This window comes from Rana temporaria, chromosome 1 (assembly GCF_905171775.1).
Source record: "Rana temporaria chromosome 1, aRanTem1.1, whole genome shotgun sequence".
Taxonomy (NCBI): domain Eukaryota; kingdom Metazoa; phylum Chordata; class Amphibia; order Anura; family Ranidae; genus Rana; species Rana temporaria.
The window spans coordinates 619104921-619118505 of NC_053489.1; the positions used below are offsets into that span (position 1 = coordinate 619104921).

Here is a 13585-nt window from a genome sequence, read left to right on the forward strand (position 1 = left end):
GAAGAATGTAATGTCTTTTAAATTGTTGTTGTTTATCTTAATGCACTGCAAGTGCACTTGGAAGTAGAGTTGCTGTAGATCTGAGGCGTAGATCTGAAATAAGGGGAAGCTCTGCTGATTTTATCATCCAATCATGTTCAAGCAAAAATGCTGTTTTTTATTTTCCATGCATGTCCCCTTCAGATCTACAGCGACTGCACTTCCCAGTTCCACTTGCAGTGCACTTGTAGTGCAAAGTGGATTTTCCCTTAGTAAATAAACCCCCCTGTGTTAAAAGATTCATTGAGGCTGTAAGACATCAAAAAACGGACACTTTGGGGTTTATTTACTAAAGGCAAAACGACTGTGCACTTTGCAAATGCAATTGTACTCAACAAAGTGCAGTTGTTCCAGAGCTTAGTACATGAGCTCTGCTGACTTCTATCATCCAATCATGTGAAAGTAAAAATGCTACTGATATTGCACATAAAAGTGAACTACCTCCTCCTCTGGCAGTCACTGCTGGCACTGCTCGCTCCTCCTTCCTTTTTGTACCTTCGTAGCAAGTTGGGGGCTAAGGAGGAACCTGTGCATCTGTTCTCCTGTTGTTTTGTTGTGTTCCACGCCAGGCTATGTGCATCTACAGACACAGTACCCAGTTTCCTCCTCACAGGAGCTTGACTAACAGCAGCAAAAGCCTATGGCTCCAGTGCCCTCAGCTTCTCCTGTGAAAGCAGGAAGTGAGGGGAACTGGAGCCGGAGACAGCAATGGAGTGGTGACATAGAGCCAGGTAAGTGTTTAGGGGCAGGTAAGTGTTTAGGGGCATTTTTTTTTTAACTTTAATGCACAGAATGCATTGAGGTAAAAAAAAACATTTGGACTTTAGAACCACTTTAGAGCTCCTTTAATTGTACATATTATCAACTTTAACATACACTATATTGTCTTGGTATTTAAGTATTGGTATATTAAGTGTCTGCCTTTACACGCACATGAACTTTAATGGCATTCCAGTCTTAGTCCGTAGGGTTCAATATTGAGCTGGCCCACCCTTTTCCAAAAGCACATTTGTGAGGTCGGGCACTGAGTTTGGACATTGTTGCCTGCACTGCAGTTTCTGCTCTAAGTCATACCAAAGGTGTTCTATCGGGTCAAGGTCCGGACTCTGTGCACCCATCCATGTCTTTAGGGACCTTGCTTTGTACACTGGTGCACTGTTATGTTGGAACAGGAAGGGGCAATTCCCAAACTGTTCCCACAAAGTTGGGAGCATGAAATTGTCTCGGTATGCTGAGGCCTTAAGAGTTTCCTTCACTGTAACTAAGGGGCCAAGGCCAACCCCTGAAAAACATTCCCCCCTCCACCAAATGATTTGGACCATTGCACAAAGCAAGGTCCATAAACATATGAATGAGCGAGTTTGGGATGAAGGAACTTGACTGGCCTGCCCTCAACCCGATAGAACACCATTGGGATGAATTACACTGCAGACTGTGAGCCAGGCCTTCTTGTCCAACATCAGTGCCTGGCTCACAGATGCGCTTCTGGAAGAACGCAAAAAACATTCTCATAGACACACTCCTAAACCTTGTGGACAGCCTTCCCAGAAGAGTTGAAGCTGTTAAAGTGGCAAAGGGTGGGCCAACTCAATATAGAACCCTACGGACTAAGACTGGGATGCCATTAAATTTCACATGCATGTAAAGGCAGGTGTCCCAATAATATAGTGTATATGCAAAATCCGAAACAACATTAGAATCTATTTACAAAAATATACTTCATATGTGTCCATAAATGAAAGTTTCACATATAAAGTGACAAATATACAATTAAGATAGAGATTAAAAATTCATCCACAGTCATATACCAGTCATGTGAAGTGATGGAAATATCCTCCCTTAGATGTTTTCAAAATTGTGTCCAAAACATGTGAGACCCTCCACCTGTGATAATAGTACCCACCAGAGGGTATGATGTCCAAGTTATACAGTAGGTAGGTCATAACATGTCACCTAAGAAAATTTCTCAGATTATCAAACAAACACAGGATTCCTAGATGTTAACAGATGAATAGCTCTTCTTTTACATAGTGCTTTCTCATCAGAAGTAAGTTTCTCAAATAAAGCAGAAATGATACATAGTATAGGCCCGTATGTCTTAAAATGCTATCAAAATCACAAACTATAGATACATTTTAGTGGTGCCTAAGTTACACTAGACTTCAGCAGGCAATAAAACATGGCCGAATGCCCGCATTCTCTTCCTGTCAGATCAGTAGAATGCCAGGAGCCAGCGTGTAGCATGCATGATGACGTAGGTTAGTCCAACCCTACATGGTTCATCACTATGACTTCCTCAGGAGCGTGAGAAAAATGGTCCTGAAAACTTTACATATTGGCGTTGCTGTATAGATGATGTGTTCTTTATATGGAAATTCAGGATAGTCTAAATACGTTATATCACTTGTCAATAACAATAACATAGGAATAATATTGAGAAAAAACAAGAAACCGCGCTAGTATCCTCCCACCCTATGACCCCAGGCAGCAGCTGGCGTGCGATAACACAAAGGCAAAAATAAACAGAAAAAAGCCGCGCCAAGAAAACAGTCAATTGAAATACACAGTCTCTGAGCTACTTCATATTTTCGCCAGGGTTCAATCTGCCTACCTTGTGAACATACAACTGTTTTTAATCAATTACGGAACCAAATCACAAGCTCAGAGACTGTGTATTTCAATTGACTGTTTTTTTGGCGCGTCTTTTTTCTGTTTATAGGAATAATATTGTCGTCTAATTCAAATGCATGAAAAATATACAATATTTATCTTTAAATAATTTTTATTTGTTTACTAATAACAATAAATCAGTATTTCAAAATATAAAATCAAAGTATACAAGAAAGCTTCTTGTGTAAATAAAGGTTAGTTATATATACCATAAGTCATGTCCTATACAAATAGATTGTATAATAATGTGTCAAAATAGAATATTTACATTAAAAATAAAATAATATAAAATACACAGAGTAAAAAATAAATTACAAATATAGGATCAATAATCAGGCAGAGGTATAAATGCTAAATGTTAAAAACAAGGAGGGGGTAAAGATAGAGTAATATTTTAAGGTATTATGGAGTAATAGGGGATAACAGACTACAATCAGGGCCAAGGTCCGGCTATGTGGCTTGGCGTATCCTGAGAAAATAAATAAACATGTTTTCTTCCCCGATTTATACTATAAATAATGTGGGGAGAGGGAAAGGGAAGGGGTAGTCATAGAAAAAGGGGGGAAGAGAGAAAACTTCCAGAGAGTAATACCATGTGGTATAGTAGAAATCGTGGAACAAAAAGATTGCAGTATTTATCATATTGTATGTTTATATCAATGATTTATTTGTACCTGGTGGAAGATAATGATCTATCCATGGTTTCCATACAGATTGAAATTTGAGGATTTTGTCTAAATAAATTGCTTCAGTCTTTGCTTGTACCATGGCTTGTTTAGCCGCTGTTGTAACAAACAGTAGTAGTCTAAATTGGCGAAGGGTCAGAAGCTGGGGTTTGTAGTTTAATAGTGCTATAGCTAGGTCAGGCAGTAAAGTTATTTTAAATATTGGTGAAAGGATTTTGAATACTTTCTTCGAGAATGAGTTGGCTATGGAACAGTCCCACCGTGTGTATGTGTGCCTGGTTCTATACATCCTCTAAAGCAGTTATCAGGGTATTGATGGTTAAATTTAGCTAATCGAGCTGGAACTAAATACCTGGTTCTTCCTGGTTCTAGTGACCCAAGAGCACTGCGGACCAGGAAGTGGCAGATTAGGAAGACTGCATAGCAACAGGGCGATTCTGAGCCTTCAACAATTTACCATCTCCTTGACTGATGTTGAGTGAAGTGCTATTTATGGTTCTGACGTTTATCCCCTGTTTAAGGTCTGTTTTTTTGCTTGCTCTGGTGAGTTTAAAACCCCAAAGGGGGAGTGTGTTCTCACAAGGTGGACCCAGAATTTTCGGTGGAAGGTGCATGCTGTTATCTTTCTAGGATCACCTATGGACACTGACACTCTGCACTTTATCATCTGTTTAAAAACTGTCACTGTGGAGTTGGCCACATACTATTTACCAACATTAGCGCTGTTTTGGTATATGACTGACACAATATATGAATTGTATATATAAATATAATATAGCCTCTAGAGGTATCTGGTGATTAACTTAACCTGTTTGCAGATGACTGTAAATGGTTGAGTTAACACCTTATTAACACATCCTTGAAATAACTTTTAGGTCTCAGGGAACACCTGCTAATTATTACTCTACGGCCCCATACACACGATAGAATCCATCCGCTGAAAAATCCCAGCGAATGGGTTTCAGCGGATAGATCCTATGGTGTGTACGTTCCAGCGGATACATTTCCGCGGATATTTATCCGTCGAATAGCTTTTCAGCAGATAAAATATTTGCTGACATGCTAAACGAATGTATCCGCTGGAATCCATCCCAACGGATGGATCCGCTGGTCTGTATAGACTCACCGGATCCATCCGTCCGAAGGGATCCCCCGCATGCGTCGTAATGATTCGACGCATGCGTGGAATTCCTTATATGACAGCTTCGCGCACGTCGCCACGTCATAATCGCGGCGACAGCGCGACACGTCATCGCCAGAGGATTTCAGCGCGGATTTCCATGCGATGGTGAGTACACTCCATCGCATGGAAATCCGCGGAAATCCTCGAGAGGATTTATCCGTGGAAACGGTCCGCTGGACCGTATCCGCGGATAAATCCTCCCGTGTGTATGGGGCCTACAACTCACAGAATTATCATGAACAGTAAATTAAGATAAACAAATAATTTAAAAAATAAGGAATGGGGCAAACTTGACACATTTGACATCCAGGGCTGCTCTATACAACAAATATGTTTTCAGTAAAAATGAAACATAAAAACCAATAAAAATAATCATCGGAAAAGAAATGCTGATAATGAAAATTGTAGTGTTTCCTTACATTGATAGCCAGTGCAAAAGTGTCCCCTTACACTGGTGGTCAGTGAAATGCCCCCTTACATTGGCACAACGTAGTGCTCACTTTTATGGTCAATAGAGAAGGGTGCCTTTAGATTGGTGGTCATTGAGAGAAGGACCCCATTACACTGGTGGTTGGTGGGAAAATAAATCCCTTACATTAGTAGTTAGTGGAAAGAATGTACGTTACATTGATGATCAATGTGAAGAATGCTCCCCACATCAGTAGTCAGTGGGAAGAATGTCCCTTACATTGATGGTCTGTGAGAAGAATGCTTGTTACATTGGTCATCAATAGATTAGTCATCAGTAGATAGAGAGTCCTCCTTACAATCACAGTAGCTAAAAAATAATTGGTGGCAAAAATAATCTGTGGTACATATCTGGGAGTCCCAAATTAATCATTGTTAGTAAACCCTATCAACCTCTGGAGGAACCCTGGTTGACAAAGGCTGAAAAAGTGCACAAGTCTGTTGGTTTCTATGCTCCTGAGGAAGTCATTATTAAGAAATATGTAGGGTGAGATAAAGGGAAGGGATTGCGGGCACTGCATGCAGGGGTATAGCAGCCATGTTTTATTGCTTGCTGAAGTCTAGTGCAACTTACACATGACTAAAATGTGAGTTTGTCTACGGTATGTGGTTTTAATAAGGCTATCAATAAATACTGCATTACACTATGTGGATTTTTTGCCTTATTTGAGCTATTTACATTTGATGAGGAAACAAGTGTGTAGAGGAGAGCTACTGTATGTGTCTATTAACATCTAGATCCCTGTATTTGTCTGATGATCTGGCAAATTTGCTTGAGTGACATGTTATGACCTACCTAAAACTTGGAAGCCATACCCTGCAGGTGAGTGCTCTTCTCCCAGGTGGAGGGTCTCACATAGTGTGGTGTGAACACAATTTTGGAAACATGTAAGGGAAGATTTCCATCACTTTACCTGGCTGTTATATCATTGTGGACACATTTTCATCTGTATCTTTAGTGCATATTTGTCACTTTATATGAGGAAGTTTCAATTACGAACACTTATATGAAGGATGTTTATGTTAATTTAAAAATCATATAGGATATTCGCTCTAATACATACAAATTACAAATGAGCAGCTGCTTAAGCAATCTGTGATACTAGATGCAAGAATTGTAATAAATATATGAAGCAGTGCTAGAAAATTTAACTCAATATTGTGAAAACACAAAAATAAATCAATATAATGACATCAAACTTATTAGATGAAGAAATCACACCAATTACTGTATGTAAATAAGTGTCCATAAGAGCCCATGCACAAAGGCTAAAAAGGAAAAATATATGTGAAACAAGAAAGTCCAAAGGAAACAAATAATCCACGATTCATTTGCTCCACCAGTGTCCCTGCAATCACAATTCGTAGTGCTTCCATCACCAGGTGACACCAAGTATTAAAGCCTCTTCCCGGATCCTGTGGACCATCATATAGTATGGTCAAATGCCCGTGTTACATCTCCTTATGGAGGGAAACTCCAAAGCGCCTAGTGTGATCCAGTTAGGGTTGGTTCATCAGCAAGACCCCCCGGAGAAGACCCCCGGAGCTGACTAATAAATTATTTTAAAACCCTGTGTTGTGTGTTTATTTTATTGACACTTTTCCTCCAGGTGAATGGGTAGGGGTTTGATGTACCCCCATACTCATTCACCTAGGGTGGGGGGCCAGTATCTGGGGGCCCCCTTATTAAAGGGGGCTCCCAGATTCCGATAAGCCCCCCGCCCGCAGACCCCGACAACCAACGGCCATGGTTGTCGGGAAGAGGCCCTGTCCTTATCGACATGGGGACAGGGTACTTTGGGGTGGGGGGGGCCGCAGGGCGCCCCCCTGCCCCAGAGCACCCAACGTTGAGGGCATGCGGCCTGGTATGGCTCAGGAGGAGGGGGCGCTCGCTCGTCCCCACTCCTTTCCTGACCGGCCAGGCGGCATGCTTGGATACGGGTCTGGTATGGATTGTTGGCGTTCCTTCTTGATTGACAGTCTTCCGAGAGGCTTCCGACGGTCGCATCCATCGCGTCACTCGTAGCCGAAAGAAGCCAAACGTCGGTGCGGCTCTATACTGCGCCTGCGCACCGACGTTCGGCTTCTTTCGGAAAATCGTGACGCGATGGATGCGACCGTCGGAAGCCTCTCGGAAGACTGTCAATCAAGAAGGAACGCCCAGTCCCGCAGCCCATACCCGGAAGCGACGGAGAAGATCTCGTAAACGGGTAAGTACGGATCATATTTTAAAACAAATAGCCGATTCCCCTAGACAAAACGAGCAGGAATCTAAGGCTAAAAAGTGTTCGCTATGGGTGAACCTCCGCTTTAATAATGAATGGCCAACCCTCATGCCGCGTACACACGGTCGTTTTTCGGCATGAAAAAAAAACGATGTTTTTCAGCATGTCCAAAAAACGAAATTTTTCCAACTTCATCATCAAAAACTATGTTTCCCACACACCATCGTTTTTGAAAAATGATGAACAAAGCGCGGTGACTTACAACACGTACGACGGCACTCTGAAGGGGAAGTTCTATTTGCCTTTGGGCAGCTTTTAGCTGATTCCTTGTTAGTAAAAGACGATTTGTGTTTTTTTGTCTGTTACAGCGTGATGAATGTGCTTACTCCATTATGAATGGTAGTTTTACCAGAACGAGTGCTCCCATCTCATAACTCGCTTTTGGGCATGCGCGGGTATAAAACGGCGTTTTAGCCCACACACGATCATTTTTTACAACCCAAAAAATTACATTTTAAAAAACAACGTTAAAAAATGCAGCATGTGCGAAAAAAAAAATTGTAGTTTTTCAGAAGCCGAAAAACGATGTGAAGCCCACACACGATGATTTTAAATGACGTTTTTTAAAAACGACCGTGTGTACGCGGCATCAGTCTTGCAAGCAAAATTACCTTTTAAGGACCTGGTCAGCTTTCAATGACATTCCTTTGGTATGAAGTCAGCTAAGGTAACCAGAATAACCAGGATTTTTAGAGGATTTCTTAGATATTGTGGGACAACTAGACAACTTTAATAAGGAAATATGAAATGTGCAATTTCCTCATCAGTGATGTGCAGTAAAATGTAAAATTTTCCTGTGTGTTAAAGTCATGCAATAGTATGAAAGGCCTTAGATCACAAATAATAATAATAAAAAAAAAAAAATGTTACCCACAGTAAGTAATCTGCACCAGAGCCATGCTTGGGGTGGATGCCCCCTATAGCCATGTTGATGGTTTCTAAGATGCTGGCAGCCAGGCTGCACAGCATTATTGGTTGCTATGATGCAAGTGCATGGATGATGTGCAACAGGGACCACCTACAACTTCAGCAACCAAGGACACAGTAGGCAAGGGCTGCATAGTGTCTTTGGTTGCTAGGATGCAGGTAGCTGGGCCAAACAGCGTCTTTGGTTGTTATAGTGCAGGCACCCAATGACGCTCTGCAGACTGGCCACCAGCATCCTAGCAACCAGCAACTGTGACATTAGACAGCATACCTGCACAATAGCAACCAATTATGCTGTGGAGTCTAGGCCCTAACATACACAGGGCTGAACATGCACAGAGTATTCAGTATGAACTCAGTTCTCAGTGCCGCCCCCAACGTGTGCTGCCTGAGGCGGCTGCCTTGGTTTGCCTTGATTAGCACTATAACCTGCAATTGAAATACATTAGTTGGAATCTGACTGTGGGCTACCACTGATTTTTATTTACCCTTTTTTCTGTTTATCAAACTCAATGTGATCCTCTATAACACAAGTGTTTTTTTCTTTCCCTCTTTACCCATTTAGACAGAGACGCTTCTTCTAAAAGTGGAGCGGAGGACTCTATGTGACTGCATATCTGTGGAGGGACTAAGCTGAAGATGAACAATCAGCCTCAAGGACGTCCATCTTAACCCTTCTGCTGCTGGACAGGGCTCTGCAACACATTGCTCCGCAGTGTGGGCCAGTTCCCTCTGGCAGCGTAAGTGTTAAATGCAGCTTATATCATGAATTAAAAAATACACATGACAAATCCATCCTAACACTGAACTGTGCATGTGTGCGAGGAGGAATTTGCGTGGAGAAATTCTTAATAAAACTCATAGGATTTTTTTTATTATTGTATTCCTTTTGTTATTGTGGGGTAAAACACAATTTTGATTAGATTTGCATTTGAATGAATATCACGAATATTGTAATTAAAAGCACACCACACCCAAAACTGATATTTCAGGTAGAAATGGAAGATGGTGGAGTTCAACAGCCATATTCTTTCTCTAGGGGACTCCAGTGAGATCTTTTTTTTTTTTTTACCATCAACTTTTCTGGTTTAATTTTCCTTTTCCCCCCTCTACTGTATAATATTATATATATATATATATATATATATATATATATATATATATATATATATATATATATACACACATATACTTATAAATTCCATCAGATTGATTGCGACTCCTTGTAATATTAGCGGCACAGAAATCCCACCACTGGAGTCCCCATGAGGTATAAATGAAATGTTGGTTTTGGGTGAAGTGATTCTTTTAAAGCTTTGTGACGTCCCTTTTGAATATCGAAAGCCTATCCTCCACCTTTCTGGCAAGTTCATTCTGGTAAAATACAAGGCAATGAAATAATAAAAAACATAAACAGTATTATTTGTCTTGCAACTTTATGCTTGTACAGGCTCTTGAAGTATCCCTTGAGAGAAAAGACTGTTCAGATTTTCCTTTTTGAACTAGAACCATAGAAAATGTTATCCGTAGGAGCATTTTATACATATCCGCACGTAATGCTAAGCAGCCAGACATGGCAACAAGTAAAATGTGAACATCTCACATCGATCACAAGGGATACTTCTAAAGCCTGTCTCAGGGATCTCAGAAGCAATTCCATTAGTCATTACTGTTGTCCAAGTTTATTTTACTGTTTTACAAAATAAAATTTTACAGAAAGATGGAGTTCAGCTTCATTATACATTTTACTTTTCTTCTAAGCACTGAAATCATCTGCCAGCTCACATGTATTGTCCAAAAACTGCACTGTTTGCATCTGCTGAGACTCTCTTTGCTTGTGAGCATTTTTCACCAATACCGAGCACCAATATATTTGTTCACTGATGTCTTAGTGTATACTAAAAGTAGTGGGGATGGAAGGATGGTAGCTGGTAAGGAAGGAGTGTAGTGAGGATGGAAGGAGATTAATGGGAACGAAAGAATGTTGGTGAGGATGGAACAAGATTAGTGGGATGGAAGGAGGATAGTAGGGATATAAGAAGGGTAATGTGAATGGAAGGAAGATAGTAGGGATATAAGAAGGGTAATGTGAATGGAAGGAAAATAGTAGGGATATACGAATGGGAATGTGAATGGAAGGAGGATAGTAGGGATATAACAAGGGTAATGTGAATGGAAGGAGGATAGTGGCGATGGTAAGAGGATAGTAGATTGAGAAGGAGGATAATATGAATGGAAGGATAGAGGGAAATACCGCTTCAGGTGAGTCTCCACTGTTCCTACTGCCATTGCACACTGATGGGTGCTGGCCCTGCAAGTCCCAATGTGAAGAAAGTCTGGCTGGCCACACTTCCATAAAATCACCTTTATTGAAAGAGCTATGATTAAGCACCAAGAATGGCGTGAAATGTGTTGGCTGTAAGCTATACCCCTCATTTCTACATTGTGGACAGCCGTTGTGAGGGAGGCAACTGACAATGGGGATGGAAGCAAGGTCGAGGGGAGGAAGGCAACTGACAGTGGGGATGGGAGGAAGGTCGTGGGGAGGAAGGCAACTGACAGTGGGGATGGGAGGAGGGTAGTGGGGAGGAAGGCAACTGACAGTGGGGATGGGGGGAGGGTAGTATGGAGGATGGCAACTGACAGTGGGGATGGGAGGAGGGTGGTGTGGAGGAAGGCAACTGACAGTGGGGATGGGAGGAGGGTAGTGTGGAGGAAGGCAACTGACAGTGGGGATGGGAGGAGGGTGGTGTGGAGGAAGGCAACTGACAGTGGGGATGGGAGGAGGGTAGTGTGGAGGAAGGCAACTGACAGTGGGAATGGGAGGAGGGTAGTGGGGAGGAAGGCCTGATTCACACTTGTGCAGGTTGCATATTGCAGGTGCATTTTGTGTTTTTTAATACACATCTTTAAACCATTAAAGTCATTGGAACCAAAAAACAGAAAAAAAACCCTGACCCTTTCCATAAGATGCACATATGTGAACTACATGCATTGGAAACCATGTTAAATGGACTGTAGTGTGTTTCTGCAAAACTGAAAATGCACTAAAAAAATGTATAGGTGTGAACCAGGCCAAAAGGAAGGTATCGGGGAGTGAATGAGTAGGGTAGTTTGGATTAAAGGAACTGATAGTGGGGATGGAAGGAGGGTAGTGGGGAAAGAAAGTAGTGGGGAATGAAAAAGGATAGTAGGGATTAAAGAAGGCTAATAGGGATTGAAGAAGGATAGCAGGGCTAGAAGGAGGATGGTGGGAAACTGGGAATAAAAGGTGGGTATTGGGGATAGAGGGAGGACAGTGGGGATGGAAGGAGGGTAGTGGAGATTGAAGGAGAGTGGTAGGAATAGAAGGATGGCAGGGATGAAAAGAGGATAGTGGGAATGGAGCTAGATAGTAGGAATGAAAGGAAGATCGTGGGGTTGGAAGGGAGATAGTGAGGATGGAAGAAGGATAGTGGAGATGGAAGGAGAGTAATGTGAACTGAAGGAGAATAGTGGAATGGAAGGAACTAGTTGCATACAAGGAAAGAGTAGCGTAGTCTAAAAATTACAAATGATTTTCAGGTGATTGTTATTACACATGAATATTTTCCGGCTTCATTGAAAATCTAACTGCTAGCTGATCTGAGTTAGTCCCATGTCAGACTAGCGAGCAACTCACCAGCAGCAGGTTAAATAAACGCTTACCTTGTTTTACTGTATTGCCCCCCTCACTAGCCAAAACGCTGCGCCCTCAGCTTGTCCAGCCAGTGTTGTTGTAGAAGCAGATAAGTGGTTCCCTTTCTTTCCTAGCCATCCTGTCACTGGCAAGTTGCCTCCAGTACCACGATTGCTTGTTTATATTAGAGGAAGGGATCAAAGTAGTACATGTGTACCGTTGTCACCGTTGGGTGAGGATCTTGGCCGTAAGGCCATACCTCTGCCTTTTAAATCAATCTCATAGTAATATAAAGACAAATGTGTCTTAATTAGTTTTTAAACATTTTTCCTTTATTTAAAGTTTAACTAAAGGTAACAATTTTTAGTTTTGAATAGAGTGGAGAGGGATAAAAACACCCGCTAGGTGTTTAATTGCCATCTGTACCAGCTAGGGAGATTCACCATTCCATCTGTCCTGTTTACCGTTATGGAAAATGAAAGTAAAAAAAAACATTTTGGGTTGTCTCCTTAAAATGGTTGTACACCTTGTACATCCACTTTTACCTACAGATAAGCCTAGAAATATGCTGGAAATATCTCCTAAACCTCCACGGTTTAGGAGATATTTACAATAGAGCTGTGCGCCGATGTCTATGGCGCATGCGCCACAGACAACGGCGCAGGCGCACTTTAGAAATGGCGCTCGTACCTTTTCTACAGTGGGTCATGCCATGACTGGCGATGCATAGTAGTCCATTATGCTTTACCTTTGCAGGGCAATAAAGAGGAAGTAAAACCCAGTAAAACACAGTAAGAGAGGGGAAATCTTCCAATTGGAACTCTAGATCTTGACCCTGGTGACAAACAATCCCTTATTTTGAAAGAATTTCCTCTTACTTCCTGTTTTGGTTATGGGACAGAAAGTGAAGGGAAATCTTCTAGGGCTGGGGAAATTAAAGATGAATTCCTCGATTAATGTTAAATTTTTCACCGGACAGCCAGGACAGTGAGACTTACACACGGTCGGTCCATCCGATGAGAACGGTCTGACTTGATTCTGAGCATGCACAGGTTTTTAACCGATGCTTTTGCATACTAACCGTTTAATCGGTTTAGACCGGTTAGGCGTCCATCAGTTCAAATTTAAAGCAAGTTTTAAAAGTTTTGACCAAAGGATAACTGACCGATGGTTTTGACCGAAGAAACGGACCTTCAGTCTGTTTCCATCGGTTTGGACCAACCGTGTGTACAGGGCTTTACCCTACTGGATGCGAGCAAACTGCACCCATTGGATTGAGGTACCTTTGCATCTGTGGAGCAGGAGGATGCATCAGGCTTCATCAGGGGAAGGGGGCAAAAATAACCATTGTTTTCCTGCCCTAAGCAGTTTTGTGCAGACAATTCTTTGTGTATCGGCAACATCTGTTCCGTGCGAAAGACTGTTCAGTTCTTCAGGGTATATTGTCAATAAAATGCGATCATGTCTGCTTCCAGAAAATGTAAAAACTCTGGTATGTCTGCGTGACTGGCTACTTGCCTATTATAAAGTGACTGACAGTGAATATACTAGATTCGTCTTATAATTAAAGTTAAACTAACTTTCTACGTTTTTCTTAAAGTTTAATAAGAAAAAATTACTTACGGCAGTGCTACAGTTTGAATTTAAAACGTATATGTGTGAGCTGTGA

At 41.6% G+C, this 13585-nt stretch overlaps 1 protein-coding gene across 1 annotated transcript in view; it reads left to right on the top strand.

The window, feature by feature from the left end:
* The window catches only part of LOC120924372 (neuropeptide-like protein C4orf48 homolog), a 34383-nt gene extending 25250 nt beyond the window's left edge, over positions 1-9133 (top strand). The window contains exon 4 of the mRNA XM_040335295.1: positions 8824-9133. Within this exon, the coding sequence (XP_040191229.1) occupies positions 8824-8895 (72 nt within the window). The 3' untranslated portion in view covers positions 8896-9133. The remainder of the gene's footprint in view (positions 1-8823) is intronic.
* The last annotated feature ends 4452 nt before the right edge of the window (positions 9134-13585 follow it).